The sequence below is a fragment of the Solanum lycopersicum genome, chromosome 10 (assembly GCF_036512215.1).
Source record: "Solanum lycopersicum chromosome 10, SLM_r2.1".
Lineage (NCBI taxonomy): Eukaryota > Viridiplantae > Streptophyta > Magnoliopsida > Solanales > Solanaceae > Solanum > Solanum lycopersicum.
Genome location: NC_090809.1, coordinates 609,903 through 626,927, shown reverse-complemented (window position 1 = coordinate 626,927; position 17,025 = coordinate 609,903). Strand labels below are relative to the sequence as shown.

General features: G+C 28.0%; 2 protein-coding genes across 2 annotated transcripts; one reads left to right on the top strand and one right to left on the bottom strand.

The window, feature by feature from the left end:
- Positions 1 to 407: 407 nt before the first annotated feature.
- Positions 408 to 2,090, bottom strand: LOC104649495 (uncharacterized). Its single transcript, XM_010328928.4, has 2 exons — positions 1,762 to 2,090; positions 408 to 736 (listed from the first exon to the last, which is right to left on the bottom strand). Exons 1-2 carry the CDS (start codon positions 2,011 to 2,013, stop codon positions 569 to 571), a joined length of 420 nt encoding a protein of 139 aa, XP_010327230.1. The 5' UTR covers positions 2,014 to 2,090; the 3' UTR covers positions 408 to 568.
- Positions 2,091 to 11,343: 9,253 nt separating this feature from the next.
- On the top strand, positions 11,344 to 13,971 carry LOC101245208 (transcription factor MYB102-like). The gene is made up of 3 exons (XM_004248311.5): positions 11,344 to 11,599; positions 11,992 to 12,121; positions 12,332 to 13,971. Exons 1-3 carry the CDS (start codon positions 11,467 to 11,469, stop codon positions 13,008 to 13,010), a joined length of 942 nt encoding a protein of 313 aa, XP_004248359.2. The 5' UTR covers positions 11,344 to 11,466; the 3' UTR covers positions 13,011 to 13,971.
- The last annotated feature ends 3,054 nt before the right edge of the window (positions 13,972 to 17,025 follow it).

The following is a 17,025-nucleotide window of genomic DNA, read 5'->3' as shown; positions in this document are numbered from 1 at the left end:
GGAGATAAAAACTTCTGTATCTAAGCTTAAGGGTCTCAATGATTTCAATTTAAAATTAATCAAGTGGATTTGTTTTTTTAAAAAAAATAAATTATCTTAATACATTTGAATATATCTGACTAAATCAGATCAGTGAAAGATTTTTAATATCATTCAGATTTTATATATGATACACGTTTTTATTACTCTTGCACATACTCACGCTTGTTTAATTTATCAATTCCAAAGCAATTGCATTAGTCCTCATCTCTTTCAACTATCAATCAATTAACCTATTATTTTTCTCTTTAATTAATAAATTATCGAATCAAATTTCGAATATTTTCAAAATCAATTCTTTATCTGTATCTCGTATATTAAATGTTCGTTTTCACTTGAAAAAATTAGAGTTTAAAGAGAATAACAAATTGTCCACAACTTAATTCAAACATAGCATATAAGATTCAGACATTGAAAATAAATAAGCGTTACTACATAAAAAAGGAAGCAAGGAGTATTATTAAGGGAAAAGAATTAGTGTTTTGTTCATTTTTATATTTTTAAATAATTACTTTCAATAGAGGGAGAATTATAGTTGGAAATCAGATTCATCCCATTGAAGTACAGCAGAATCCAAATTTTGTTCTCTTTTAAGCTTATCTTTCAAGAACCAATCACATATTTTCCCAGCATTTAACTCTTCAATTGAACAACCTTCTTGTTCTCCTATCACTTTTAATAAATTGAGAGATGAAATCTGCAAAAAAAATAGTTGTATGACACTCTACTTATAGTAATTTTAACAAATACATATCTCATTGTATGTTTTTTTTTCTTCCATTTGTTCACAAATTTTCTTTTTAATATTAATAATTTGATTCAACTATTCTCACCTGGTGACACGGATAAGATTTCATTAGATTCGAGTGGTGAAAATAATTCTTTTTTTATATAGAGCACTTTCCTTTTAAATTGGTCTTAAATAATATAAATTTACGTTAATCAATATTTCAAAAAGATATCAAATATTGAGCGGAAAAAAAATTACAAACGTTTTAATTTTTTTTTTTTGCCCCCTCCAAATTACAGTGTTACACTGCATAAAAACACTATAATAAAAAAATATTTACTATTTATAGCAATAATTTTTTTCACTTGATCATTTTTAATTCAATTGTAATACAATTTTAATATATATTACAAAGAACAATTTATTATTCACATATAAGACAAATTTTAATGATGAATAATATATTTATCACATATTTTAATACACTTATAATAAAATGTGATAATTTTTTACCAAACAAATATGATATATTTTAAAAAATAATTATAATTCATATATATTGCATATATAATTCACTTCTAATATATATTACAGATATAACACAATATTACTATAAATAATAATAATTAAAAATATTACTATAAATAATAATAATTAAAAAATATTACTAAAATCGATAATTACTTTTTAAAATGTATTAATTTATGTAATTTTCCCTAACTTTAAATGTCACACAAAAACAATTATATCATTGCTCAAAAGCCTAGTGGGGGGCTTGTGGGGGAGCCAAGTTGGGTCGAGGGAATATGGTTAAAACTATTTTCATATACATATAATAAATCATAACAATTTTTTTTGATTTTTTGTGTGTTTATTTTATTTGAACTCTGATTAATGAATATCCTAATTGCGTTGTTGATTAAATCAACATGCCATATTTTCAAAAAATTAAATTGTACTATCGATGTATATAACTTAAATCTGTGACGTACCGTCAATCGACATAGAAAACGTTCATGAGTGCTGAGGCCGGACACTTCAACAAGGCCAGCTTCTTCTAGTGTCAAAAAGGTACGCCTTTCACCATTATTTGCTTTCACTACTAAGCTTTGCATTTGCTTTTTTCTATAAGCAAATTTTAATGGTTCTACAACATAATTAGCATTTGCATTTTGATATTTGGAACTTATAAATGATGGTACTAATTGATGGTAATTTTCTCCACAAGTTTTGAGCATATTCATTGTTTGAACAAAATGGGGAATAAAAAGATTGTTATGTTTTATTTTTCTTCAATCAATTTTACATGGGGTGGATTGGTATTTTATCTATATGGATTTCTTTGTGTGGTTTAAAATGCATGACATATTTTGGATGGTTGTATATTAATTGGGCTACCAATTAGCCAAGTTTGGACCAATTATTTTCTCCTTTTGTATTAATTTATACGAGTTACGTTGATTTGATTCGAACTTTAAAGAAATATAATTTTTAAAATTTATTCTTTTATATCAATTAGTTTGATTTGATTTGATTCAAAATTCAAGGAAATATGATTTTAAAAATTTGTAGTCTAAATAAAACATAAATATATGAAGGTAACTAAATACAAGTGTGGCAATTTTCTCCACAAGTTTTTGGCACACTTATCAATTGGATTATTGGGGGTGGGGGTGGTACAAAAAGCTTCTTGGAAATTGGGCTAGCTAACACACAAGTCAGGCCCAATAGTTTGTGGTTAAGTTTGTAAAGATATACTAGGTCCAAAACTTAATTTTTACCACTTATAATAAATAAAATAAAACTTTTTTACGAGGCTAAAGTTTATATTTACATAATATAATATCTCACATATTTTGTTTAGACATAATTTCAATTTTTCAAGAATTTAGGCTCCATTAAACATAAGTTCAATGAATAAAAAGTAAAAAGTAAATAGTGGTTCATTTAAAAGACAAGAATTAATGACTAATCAATTTTGAAGGAAAAATGTGAGTTTTAAGAATTTAATTACATAAATGATAGAACACTTTTAGGGATCGTTGAATTTTGAAATTAGGTACGCAAGAATTCACAATATAGTTAGATGTTTCTATGAGAAACCCTTATGATACCAAAACGCATGCCCTATCGAGCACCTTCAAGCCTAGAGATCAAGAAATTTATTCTCACAAAAATCTTACATGAACGCATTATGTTGTAATTCTTTCTTACCTTCTTAGTTAATTTTTTTATTAAAACTAAAGAATTTACTTACCTTCAGTCGATATTATTTCACCGTATGATAATATAATATAAAATTGTTATAGAAATTAACAATGCAAATATTGTAATAAGTAATATTTTAAATATATAAATTCATATTTTTTTATTTATAAATATCTCTTACATAAGTAATAGTATAATTTCGTTGACAACGTATATAACTTAAATTCTTATAATCTTTAATATCAACCAATTTATAGGGAATAACAAATGGGTTCATTCAGTATATTCAATTACTTAATTGTAACTATGTTATTAACTTATAATATTTTGAGAGAAATAGGGGAAATATAAGTACAGGCCAATTTGTGGAGATGTTCCATCAGTTATAATAGATAAATTATTTATGGATTTGGATGAATTTATTAAATTTTTGTTTAAATTCTATATTGATATCGAAAAAATTATGAATTACCTATAAATATTGTATTGCAACTAAATAATTATAACGATAACAAATTTAGCAATTAAATTTAAAACTCATAATTCTAAAATTTAAAAACTTCATCTCTAATTGCATATTTTCTATGGCAATGTTCTTGAAATTTATTTGTCAAATTATTATATTGACATGTCATCAATTATTGGAGAAATGTTAAAAATCTTCTTGAATGATATATATATATATATATATATATATATATATATATATCAATCAGTCGGTTATATTTTATATTTTCATAATCTCGAGAAAATACTGGATCATTCTAGAAAAGTCAATCATATTATATTGGAAAGTTCTCGAAATATTTGACACCATTTAAGATTCAAATCCATTTATATATAATGCTAAAAAAAAGGGTCAAATAAATTTAAAAGCCTTGAAATATGCCTAGAGTTGCACGTATAAACAAGTCTTACAACATCAATTTAGGAGTAATATAATAATTTGTAACTATTCGTATTAATCGTACATTTTAGATCCGAGCTTCAAATATGAATCATTTTTTTATGCAAAAAAGTTTTTATTCGGAGGTCTTAAATATTGCAAACTCAAATCAATCAGGCTTCAATATGCACCTATATATTTTATTTTGTTACTATCAAATATTATTTATATTATCAATACATATTAAATTGATATGAATATCGTTTTAAACTATGCATGAATTGCATGGTTATAATACATGTATATGCATGAACAGAGGTATTACATGAGTTGATCGATTAAGTCGAATTTGATTCGATAAAAATAAATTGAATTAATTAATAATGAATAATGATTAAATTATTAATTCACTCAAACTAACATGTACAGTAATTTTTTAGTACATAATGAAGACATTATTTTCTCTTTTTTTATTGTAGTTATAAATGATATATTAATGTTTTTTTAAAAAAATAAAATATTTTAATAAGATTTTTCTGGAATCAATTCAGATTTCATTTTAATAAACTGAACTATAAAAGGCTAATCTAATAAATGATCATATTAATAATCAGTCTAAACTTAAATGAATTGACATATATTACGATATAATGAACTAATTTTGCCACCTCCATCCATGACATTCCTCTAAAATATTAGTGTCAATGCTATTGGTACACCAGTCCCATATATAATACTTCAACTATTTGACTAAATATCTTAAAATAGTATTAAGAAATTGTTATCCACTAATACTTTGGATCTCATATCTAAATATAGCTATTTTCAAAATCAATTTCTATTAAAAGAAAAAATCCCATTTCTGTAGAAAATATTCGAAGGTTTGTTGGAGAAATGAAGCAACTCACAATAAGATAAGCACAACACACACTATTATTTGAGGATAAAACCACCTAAACAGAGGTAAACTCAGAATTTGAGCTTTACGAATTTTAAATTTTAGGATAATGACAATATATCAAGTACTAGTAACTTGGTTCGGATTTTAAGTTTTTTTTTACATATTTTTAGTGATTTTCTCAACACATATATGATCGAACTTTGAATTAAAGTTATTGAATTCTAGCAAAATTGTATGTTTGACCCAATAAATATCTACTCACTTAACGTAAATTAACAATTTTAGGACTCATGTACAAGCAAACACTAAGATTTGGACAAGTTGTTACCAATTTAAGTATGAAGATGTAAGCATTGATTAAAATTATTGCAAGTATCATCAATATTTTTTAATTTTTATCTAAGATACACCTAAGGTACAATCTGGACTTAGTGGTTATCCATTTGACTATATGAGATTATATTATGCATTCGTTAAAATTTAATATATAGTTTTAATCAAACTAATAGCATAATCAGCATTCTAAACTTTATATTTTTACTTTATAAATTGCTTTCATGACACCAAACATTGAGACATTTTCCTAATATTGTGCTATTTTTCAATGTGAATAATATATATCATAAGGTTATATGTTAAATTTGTCAGCATAGATTTGTTGACTAATTCTATATTAAGGCACGTAGACTTATTATTCAATTATTTCATGTGTCCAAAGAGTTCTTTCAAACTAATTAGTGATGACAAAATCCTTCTAAGGGAACATGAATTTGCTTAAGGGACAAAATTCAAACTCATTTTTCTATAACAAACTCAAATTAATATACAATAATAGTTATTGACTAATTCAAAATCAAATATTAATAAATATTTAGTGAATTTCTTAAAACAAGCATATACGTTACATAATCTTAAAAAGGTTACTTGCTAGGTCCACATGAATGCATCTGCTACATACTATAGATCTGCGCATCCACCTAATTGTTCATAGAAAGTGAAATCGATAACTTAAAAATAAGATAAATTATGTATATTACAACCAATATCAAAGTCAGGAATTTAACAAGGAAAATGGTAAACATGCCACATCTAGTATTTTTAGACCATATTCCCACCAACATTATTATTTTTTAACAAAAAACAATCCAGAAAATTCAAAGAGTAAAGAGACAAAAACGTAAAAATCCTTGAATTTGATAGGACAATTTATTTTAGCATTTTAGTTTCACGAGTAAATTTCTTACCCCATAATCTCATCTCAAGTGAATATATATATATATGGGCAAATTGACTCATTTTTAAGTTTAAACGAGTCTCACAGCAAATAAATTCCATTTTAATCGATTTTCGTGTGCTATAGTCCATAAATTATTGATGATTTCTAAAAAATAATTTATTGAAATTTTTCAGAGACGTCCGTTAAAACCTTAAAAATGGAGTCAATTTGTCCCAACGGGCAAATCAGCCAATCTTAAACTTCAAACTATCCCCACAGCAGGTAAACCCCCATTTTTATCGACTTTCATGTGCTATAGTCCATGATTTTTTTTGGTGATCTACAATTTTGAATTTTGTTTTTTTGCCAAAATTTTTCATGGACGTTTGTTAAGACCTTAAAAATAGAGTCAGTTGGTCCCGACGGGCAAACCAGCCCATTTTCAAGTTGAGACGAACCTCACAGCAGGTAAACCCCCATTTTTGCCGATTTTCGTGTGCTATAGTTCATGAATTTTGGCTGAACCAAAATTCCAAAAAAAAATTTGTCTAAACTTTTCATGGACGTTTGTTAAAACCTAGCAATGGATCCAGTTAGTTCCAACAGGCAAATCAATCCATTTTCAAGTTCAAACGAGCCCCACAACAGGTAAACTCCCATTTTTGGTAATATTCATGTACTATAGTCCATGAATTTTTAGTGATCCGAAATTCAAAAAGAAAATTTATCAAAATTTTTCATAGACGTCCGTTAAGACCTTAGCAACGGAGTCAGTTGGTCTCAACATAAAAATTGGCCCATTTAAAGTTCAAATGAGACCCAGAACAGGTAAACCCCATTTTTATCGACTTTCATATGTTATGATCCATGAATATTTGGTGATCCAGAATTCTGAATTTCTTTTTGTTGAAATTTTTCATGAATGTCCGTTAAGACTCTATTGATGAAGTCTCGAGGGGCAAATCAACCCATTTTAAGTTCAAACGAGCCCCACGGTAGACAAACCCCCATGTGTGTCGATTTTCATGTGTTATAGCCCATGTATGTTTTTTTTGGTGATTTAGAATTACAAATTTATTTTACCAAAATTTTTCATGGACGTCTATTAAGACCTTAGTAATGGAACCAGTTGGTCCTTACGAGCAAACCGACCCATTTACAACTTCAAACGAGCCCCACAAAAGGTAAACCCCCATTTTTGTTGATTTTTAGTGTGTTATAGTCAATGAATTTTTGGTGATTCGAAATTCTAAAAAAATTTTGCCGAAATTTTTCATGGACATCCGTTAAAACCCTAGCAATGGAGTCAGTTGGTCTCGATGGGAAAACCATCCCATTTTCAAGTTCAAACAAGCCTCCAACAAGTAAACCCCCATTTTTATCGATTTCGTATGTTATAGTCCATGAATTTTTGATGATCTGAAATTCTGAATTTTTTTTACCAAAAGTTTTAACGGACGTCCGATAACACCTTAACAATGGAGCCAATTGGTTGCGATGAACAAATCGACTCATTTTCAAGTTCAAACGAGATCCACAATAGATAAACCTCCATTTTTATCGATTTTTGTGTGCTATAGTCCATGAAATTTTGGTGATAAAAAATTCTGGATTTTTTTCGCCAAATTTTTTCATGGACGTTCTTTAAGACCTTAGAAATGGAGCCAGTTCGTCCCAACGGACAAATCGATCCATTTTCAAGTTCAAACAAGCCCCACAATAGGTAAACCCTCATTTTTATCGGTTTTCGTGTGCTATAATTCATGAATTTTTGGTCATCCAAAAATTCGGATTTATTTTTACCAAAATTTTTCATAGACGTCCGTTAAGACCTTAGAAATGAAGATAGTTGGTCCCGACGGTCAAATCAATCCATTTTCAAGTTCAAACAAATCCCACAGCAGGTAAGCCCCCACATTTATCGATTTTCGTGTGCTATAATCAATGAATTTTTGGTGATCTGGATTTTCGGTTTTTGTTTGCCAAAATCTTTTATGGACGTCCGCTAAGACCTTAGAAATGAAACTAGTTGGTCCCAACGAGGAAATCAGTCTATTTTCAAGTTCAAACGAGTTCCATAGCGGGTAAACCCCATTTTTGTCGATTTTCGTGTGCTATAGTCCATGAATTTTTGGTGATCCAGAATTTCAAATTTTTATTGACAAAATTTTCCATGGACGTCATTTAAGACCTTAGCAATTGTGCTAGTTGGTCCCGACGGGAAAACCGATCCATTTTCAAGTTCAAACGTGCCCCACGGCAGATAAATCCCCATTTTTGTCAATTTTCGTGTGCTATAGTCCATGAATTTTTTGTAATCCGGAATATCATATTTTTTTAGCCGAAATTTTTCATGAACGTCAGTAAGACCTTGGAAATGGAACATTTTGCCCCGACAGTCAACCCATTTTCAAGTTCAAACGAGTCCTACAATATGTAAACCCTCATTTTATCGATTTTCGTGTGCTATAGTCCATGAATTTTTGGTGATCCGGAATTCTGGATTTTTTTCTGCTGAAATTTTTCATGGACGTCCATTAAGACCTTAGCAATGGAATCAGTTGGTCCCGACGGGCAAATCAGCCAATTTTAAAGTTCAAACGAGCCCCACAGCAGGTAAATCCCCATTTTTGTCGATTTTCTTGTGCTATAGTCCATGAATTTTTGGTGATCCGAAATTTCAAATTTCATTTTGCCAAAAATTTTCATGGACGTCCATTAAGACCTTAGCAATAGAGTCAACTAGTCTAGAAGGGCAAATCCGCCCATTTTTAAGTTCAAATGAACTCCACAACAGGTAAACCCCCATTTTTTCGATTGTCCATGAATTTTTGGTGATACGGAATTTTGGATTTTTTTTGGCTAAAATTTTTCATGCACGTCCATTAAGACCTTAGCAATGGAGCCAGTTGATCCCGACGGACAAACCGATCGATTTTCAAGTTCAAACAAGTAAAAACCCCAATTTTGTCAATTTTTATGTGCTATAGTTCATGAATTTTTGGTGATCTCGCATTTCATACTTTTTATGTCAAAATTTTTCATGGATGTTTGTTAAGACTTTAGCAATGGAGCCAATTTGTCCCGACGGGTAAATCGGTCCATTTTCAAGTTCAAACGAGCCCCACTACAGGTAAACCCCATTTTTATCGATTTCGTGTGCTATAGTCCATAAATTTTTTGTGATCCGGAATTTTAAAATTTTTTGTCTTAATTTTTCATGAACGTACTTCAAGACCTTAACAATGGAGTCAGCTGATCACGACGGACAAACCGACTCATTTTCAAGTTTAAACGAGTCCCACAATAGATAAACCGTAATATATATATATATATATATATATATATATATATATATATATATATATTTATATATATATAAATTCATTAATAATATAGGGAGGGGAGGGAGGGTTGAGTGGAAAAGAACAGCATGCATGGGAAATATTTTCTCGAATCTACATAAAATAATGTTTGACCTAAAATACAATATGATCTTTCAAACAGATAAAGGTGGAAAAAATGATGAGACTTTAGGTCATAATTTTGTAATTATTTAGGCCTTATCTGACATGAATATATAAACTACCCATTCTAGCAAATCTATTTCTCATATTCTGAACTTCCTTTGCTTTCGAAATAAGTGTCGTTCAAGTAATTTAAATTTTAAAATAATAATTACTACACTCTTATATAAAAAAATATTTCTTTATAATAGTACTTAATTCTCAAAAGATATTTAATAAATAGAGTACTAATACACTGTATCTTATATCTGTTTTAAATTGACATAAAATGAGCTAAAATTGATATTTTGAGATGAAGAAAATATATAGGTATTATCCGTCAAAATTAGTTTGAAATAGATAGGATTAAAAATTAAGTCATAATTTAAATTGCCTAATTATTCTATTTAACTTCTAAAGTATCTAATAACTTATTATTATTATTATTATTATTATTATTATTATTATTATATATATATTCAAAAAAAATATTTGAACTTTCTTGTGGATAAAGAATCAAAACTACATATCAATTAAATTTTTAAGTAAACTAATTGGGTGAGTTAAAATAGACTGAATTAATAAATATATGAATCAATAATTTATCTAAATTCGAAAAAATGAATCAAATCATATTTTTATGAATTAATTTTGAGAAACCTTAGCCCAAGCAAAGGTAGATCTCAAGGAAGCTTTAAGGACAGTAATGAAAAATTAATAATTAAATATATATTAGACGGAGAAATTCAAAAGAAGAGTGGAAAATGAATGAGGGATAAATAGGAGCTAATTATATAAATATATTATTACATTAGTTTTTTGGTTTATTTCTATATATTTCTTAATTATCGTGTTGACTTTACCATAGAAGACACAAACATTAATTGAATTTATCATTTTTAAATCCTTCCCCACTCACCCAAATCCAATAGGGGTTGCACCCCTACTCAATAAAAGTAGAAATTATAAATGCTTAACATGTTAATTATGTCAATAGTTTCACACATTTGAAAAAGCTTTTCTTTCTTAAATTTGGTGTTAAACTTAATAAACTTTATCATATACAATTTTTCTCTACACCACCTTCAGAAAAAATTTGTAATATTCTCATTTATTCTTCATCGTGTCAATTAGAATTGTGTATCGGCCAGTTCAGTTCGATTTTAAAGTTTATGGAATTGGCTTATTGGTTATCGGTTTGTAGAGATGTTAAACCGTTATAGAATCATTATGATATTGGCTTATCGGTTATTGGTTTATCGGTTTTTTATCATTATCGGTTCGGTTATCGGTTTATTCGTTAAGATTTGACACAAAAGAAAAAACATTGAAAATCACTTAGAAACAAGGTGACTAACCAAATAAACCATTGTAGAATAATCAAGTGTTTGAGAATACCAAAAATAAAAATAGGAAATTAAACTCCAAGTCGAGGACTTTATATATAAAATGGTATAAATATAATTAATTAATTTACTATCGGGTTATCGGTTAACCCATTAAAAAAAAACTTTAAACCGTTTAGAATCAATAACCGATAACAAAAAAATCAAAACCGTTATCAAAACAACTAAATCAATAATTCAATACTATAAATCAATAACTTTTTTATCGATTCGGCTTATCAATTTCGATTTGGTTCTGAACAGCCTAGTGTCAATCGATATAAAAATGTTTGATTACTTAAACAAATCTATTTTTTTTAATATATATATATATATAATTTCTTAAATGAGAAGGGACACGTAACCATAATGATCCCATTAAAAAAAGGACGGTACCTGTTTCCTTTGACTTCGTAATTTTTGAAAATTGTTTTTCTCCATCCCTATATATATAGCACACAATATAATCCACATTATTATTTCAACAACACTAAATACTATTTTCTTCTTTTGAATTTCTCATATATATATGTCTAACTATTGAGTATTGTTATTACTCAAAATAATAATAATTTATATTTACTTAATTATCACAATGGGAAGAACACCTTGTTGTGATAAAAATGGACTTAAAAAAGGGCCATGGACAACAGAAGAAGATCAAAAGCTTATTGATTACATACAAAAATATGGCTCTGGAAATTGGAGGATTCTTCCTAAGAATGCTGGTAATTTTTTTTTATGTAAACTTCTTTTCTTTTTAAAAGTCGCTTTTTTTTATGATCTCTTTCTAAATTTAAAAAAGATTTAATTAAAAGTTATTAAAAGTCGTCTGACTTTTTTGGTAACTTAATAAGATAGACACAACTTATTTGTTTGTCCTTCTTTTTTACGCTTTCGTACTGATCATCTTAACTTCAACAAAAAATTAGCTAAACTTTTAATTTTACTGATCATCTTAATTTTAATAAAAAATTAGCTAAACTTTTAATTTTATCCTTTATGATAAGTTTTTACATACTGTCACGGGACTAAAAAGTATCAAAAGTCTTATAACCACATAAATATTATGACGTATTTTAAGATTTGTAATATTTATAAATATGTTTTTAATTTATAGGGCTTCAAAGGTGTGGAAAGAGTTGCAGGCTACGTTGGATTAATTATCTAAGGCCAGATATTAAAAGAGGAAAATTCTCTTTTGAAGAAGAAGAGACAATCATCCACTTGCATAGTATTCTTGGAAACAAGTAAGTTCTTTTTTTTTTCATCTAAAATCTATTTTTATTTATTAATTCATATTTGTATTCATATTTTATTGTCAAATTTTTTACTTTATTTGCTCCATGACTTTGAACTTATAAGGAATTAGATATCCAACTTGTTTTTTAAATGAATTTAATTTATATATTCCATAGTTTGATTCTAACTTGTTATGTATCATTTTTTACTATATATAGGTGGTCTGCTATTGCTGCTCGTCTGCCAGGAAGGACTGATAACGAAATCAAAAATTATTGGAATACTAATATTCGAAAAAAGCTTTTGAGAATGGGAATTGATCCAATAACTCATAGCCCTCGTCTTGATCTTCTTGATTTAAACTCAATTTTCAACCCTTCACTCTACAATTCAACTCAATTGGACAATAATATTTCAAGGTTATTAGGTGTACAATCCCTAGTTAATCCTGAGATTTTGAGATTAGCCAATTCCCTTTTATCTTCTCACCACCAAAACCAAAATTTCTTATTGCAAAGTAATTTTCAAGAAAATCAACTATGCAATTCATATGTCCAAAACAAGTTGACCCCATTTGGCCAAACTAGCCTAATTCAAAACCCTATTAACAATATTTCAACTTGTTCCAATTTAAATACTCCATCTGTTCCATTTTATAGTGACACTCTAGCCATGCAACAACCTAATGTGGAGGAGCAATCATCATCGAATATTTTAAACTTCAACTCACAAAATTTTACCTTCAATTCTATTTTGCCAACTTTATCTACTCCATCGTCAACTCCAACTTCATTAAATTCGAACTCTAGTACGATTTCGGAAGAAGAGAGGGAAAGTTATTGTAGCATGTTAAACTTTGATATTCCAAATATTTTAGATGTTAATGAATTTATGTAATTTACTATTGTAAAGAAATATCACTCAAAAATTTGGAAGAACAAAAAAAAAGCATTCTTTGATTATAATATGATCAATTATAGCTTGTCCTTTCTATATTTAAAAAATGATGTCCAATTATTAGTGTTAGATAGTAACACATGAAACAAGATAAAATAAAGGACAAATAAAATAAATTATTCAAAATAAAATATAATAAAATAGATAAGTGCATTGATATACATGGATGATGCTTATCTCACCTAATGTATCCAAGACTTTCCATAACCATCAATTTTGTTTTTCTCTTTTTATTTATTTCTTTAAAATACTATGCAAAAAAAAAGGTGCTATAATATATAATTTGTATGTTGATAATATTATAGAAATAAAATTTCTATAGTATAATAATTATCTCTATGGATAGAAAATCATGAAACCAAAGTCACAATCATATCAAAGACTTTCCTTATTATGCATTATTATTTAAACAACTCAATAATTAATCAATAGGTCATGTTATTGTATATATATCTTCAAAGTGATTCTTCATATTTTATATCCCAACTTTAAGATAATCTTCTAAAAATAGAAATATAAGCAATAAATGGATTATATTACAAAGAGGCAACGATCGATGGTTTCGTTTTTCATTAATCATGACAAACAACATGTGAATACATTTATGCGTAGAAAATTTATTAAAATCGCAACAAATAATTGAAAAAATACATAAAAATTTGAAATCATAAAATTTAAATTTTATCTAATTATTTTAATAATTAAGACTCTGGAGATTAGAAATATGACACGTGTTCCTTAGTTGTCTTTTTCACGTATTAAAAGAAAAATTCATAATTGAATTGTATTAAGTAGAAGTTTGACCAAAAGATGAGAGGTACATGTGGTGAAGTGCCAAAGGTATAGTGTTAAAGGTCCCAAAAGGTAACCAATTAAAAGAAAGTCTACAAATAATTGGCTACATTGACCATGGCTTTTATCCTTTTAGTCCTTATCAAACAATTAATAAGGTATTGGAAGGTTGTTCGGAAAGTAAACATTTTTATTTTTAATTTTAAAGTTATATGTTATTGTACTCTTGATTTTGATGAATGAACAAACTATGGATCAAAGGGGCTTGATCTGCAGAGAATCGCACACGTCAATATAACTGTCGTGATTGATAGACGCTATAGCAGAAGCGTAGAAAAAACTAAAGTTCTCGATAGATGTTGTTCCTAGCTAGAGTTCTTCTCTCTTTTAAAAAGAACATGTTGACAAAATGAAACTTAATTTTGGCAATAAAAAATATTAAAGCAAAAAGCCATTTTCAAAAAAGGGAGTGTCTTATGCTCTCATATTATAGATATACTCCTATAGTATAAGGGAGTGTAGATCATTTCATCTTTGGTAATTGTGAGTTATGTTGGAGGTTAGAGTTAGTCGAGTAGTAATTAGTGAAGTCTATATTATCAAGAGGCAGTTGATATATGGACAATATAGTAATTGTTTTGTCTTTTGTAATTGAAGAGTTATAATTAGGTGCTTATTATTAATATTAATTGTCTAGTCGGTCGTAAGTACTCGGATTTATATCTACGTGTTTCTTGAACTTAATGGTGAACTGCATTCTCAAAATATTCACGACACATTACGTTTCGATTTCGAAAACATCACTGACTATGGGTAATCAATGAAATTTTTTCGAAATATTGGATATTTTGATAGCAAAGGAGTTCTTTCGTCTCAAAATCTTAACATTTTCATATTTCATGTATCGATTCTAAGAACAGGAGAGAACAAAAATCTTTATATTTTATTAAATGATAGATTCTTTTAAATATGACAAAATAAAATATGTATTTAAATAAATTTTTTTTATTAAGTATAGCCACAATCCCATGTAAAGTCAGCTTTACGTCACCTATACGTACTCCAACAAGAGAAAAATATAAATAATTTTTCTTTTCTTTTCACCTATGTTAGAGCTGTATTATTATTTTTTCTGTTGGTGATTCAAATTCGTAACTTTATATTTTGAAATAAAAAATACTTATGATTCAAGCATTACTCTTTTAAAATTTGAATTCATTTCTCTTACTTGTTGACATTTATTTATTTTTTAATTTATCACAAAAAAGATATATATAATTTAAATTTTTTACTTAAACTTCATACACAATATTTAAACTATCATTCTATCATAATACAAAATTGATGGAAGTAGTAGTTTGACAAAGCACCGACCATAGACTTTTCTCAATTTTTATTGAATAAACCACTTAATGCAAAAGTCATTTTCTGTTTTTTGTCTGTATTTTCATCTTATTATTTTTTAATTTCTTCCTAATTATCCTTTATATTACTCTCACACAATATTGTCTGTTTTTTTTTGTTTTGTTATTATTTATTCAAAATTTGATTTTAGTGGACAGTATGAACAAATACATGCATGTTCACATGAGACTTTTTTCAAGGAAATTAATTCCAAATTCTTGTTTTCTCTTTCTTTAGATGATGCCCTTCTTTGACTTTTTTTTTTGTTCTTCATATAATTGCACTTTTTGTTTGATTTTTAATAAATGTTCCACTAGGACGGCTTTACGTAATTAGAGATTTAAAGTAAAATTTTAATTTGAGGTCTAAAATATAAATATAGGAATAAATTGTTTATATGTATTTATTTAAAATTTATTTTCCTTACACTATTTAGATGAAAATTATTAGTAGTTAATGTTGTTTTTTCAGTTATTGATTAAGATTTTATCAATTCAATATTAAAAAACATTCTTTTAGCGAGATAATTATTATATGAATTGTTAACATAATCTTATAAGTAGAGTTGACAAATATTAAATAAAGATAAGACTTAAAACCACAAAATGAAATTCAAGAAGATGATGACTTGATTTATCCCATTTTTATATGTTTGTTGTAATGCTTAAAACGAAATAAAACAGAATTTGTAATTCTCTTTGTTCAACACTTTTCATCATTAATTCTTATTTTTAATGAAGGACCACATACGTCAAACCGAGTAAAATAATATATATTTTAAAAATATACTTTTTATCGAAAATAATTAATTTTTTCTATAAAAATTTTAACACATAATATTTTTCGATAAAAATTTGGAGGCCTAAGGGATAAGCCTTATTTTACACAGGGAAGAGCCGACCCTGGTTCTACATTAGTGGTGGAGCCAGAAATTTATTATGTTTAACCTTTATACACTTTCCCATGATGGACGTGCACTTGACCATCCTTCGCTTAAAGTTGCTCTGCGCATGTTTGGGATTATTCTTTCTCTTAATCCAATTTTAGGTGTATAAATTAGATTCAAAATCAATTTTAACATAGTATCAAAGCAGATTCATTCGATGTGGATCCCCAGATCGATTTTGTGGGGGATGCAAAATTCCTCCATCCATGAATTTCATGCTCTAGCCCAAAAAAGGATACATAAATACAAGGAGTATTGAATGAAAGATCCCACATTGATGGTGAAAAATTTCGTTAGCATCCTTATATGGCTTGCCGCAAATTACCTTCCTTTGAACTAATTTTCATGGTATGAGTTAAGTTTAAAAATTATTTTTTAAAATAGTATTTAAGTCAAATTCATCGATAATCTCTGAAACAATTTAAGAGGGTTTAAAATATCCCAATCCATAGAATGCTCATCCTCTAGTCTGGGGACAAGGCTCAGACGTGGCACCCCGAGGGAGGGGAGGGGGAGTTGTAATGAACGAAAGATCCCACATTGGTTTTGAAAAAGTCATGGACTTTCTATTGCTTGGGCAAACGTCCTCTTTTGATCTATTTTTTTCTAAATTTTTTTCAATGTAGTATCAGAGTCAGGTCCTATTCGATATGAACTCTCAAATCGAATGAGATGTGAAAAAATAACTCAGTCTATAAATATGAACGCTCTAATATCCAAAAAGAAAAATGTTGAATGCCTTGAATCGGACCCGCTACAAACAGAAAGGACGGGGGTCTCGCTGTCCGGTCAGCGAGTCGGGGGGTCCGGGGG

Excerpts from the sequence above, each read along its gene's own strand:
- LOC104649495 (XM_010328928.4), bottom strand. The coding sequence starts at position 2,013 with ATGAATATGCTCAAAACTTGTGGAGAAAATTACCATCAATTAGTACCA. Across the intron at positions 737-1,761 it reads GTTTTCTATGTCGATTGACG|ATTTCATCTCTCAATTTATT; the intron begins GTACGTCACAGA and ends TTTTTTTTGCAG.
- LOC101245208 (XM_004248311.5), top strand. The coding sequence starts at position 11,467 with ATGGGAAGAACACCTTGTTGTGATAAAAATGGACTTAAAAAAGGGCCA. Across the intron at positions 11,600-11,991 it reads GATTCTTCCTAAGAATGCTG|GGCTTCAAAGGTGTGGAAAG; the intron begins GTAATTTTTTTT and ends TTTAATTTATAG. Across the intron at positions 12,122-12,331 it reads CATAGTATTCTTGGAAACAA|GTGGTCTGCTATTGCTGCTC; the intron begins GTAAGTTCTTTT and ends TACTATATATAG.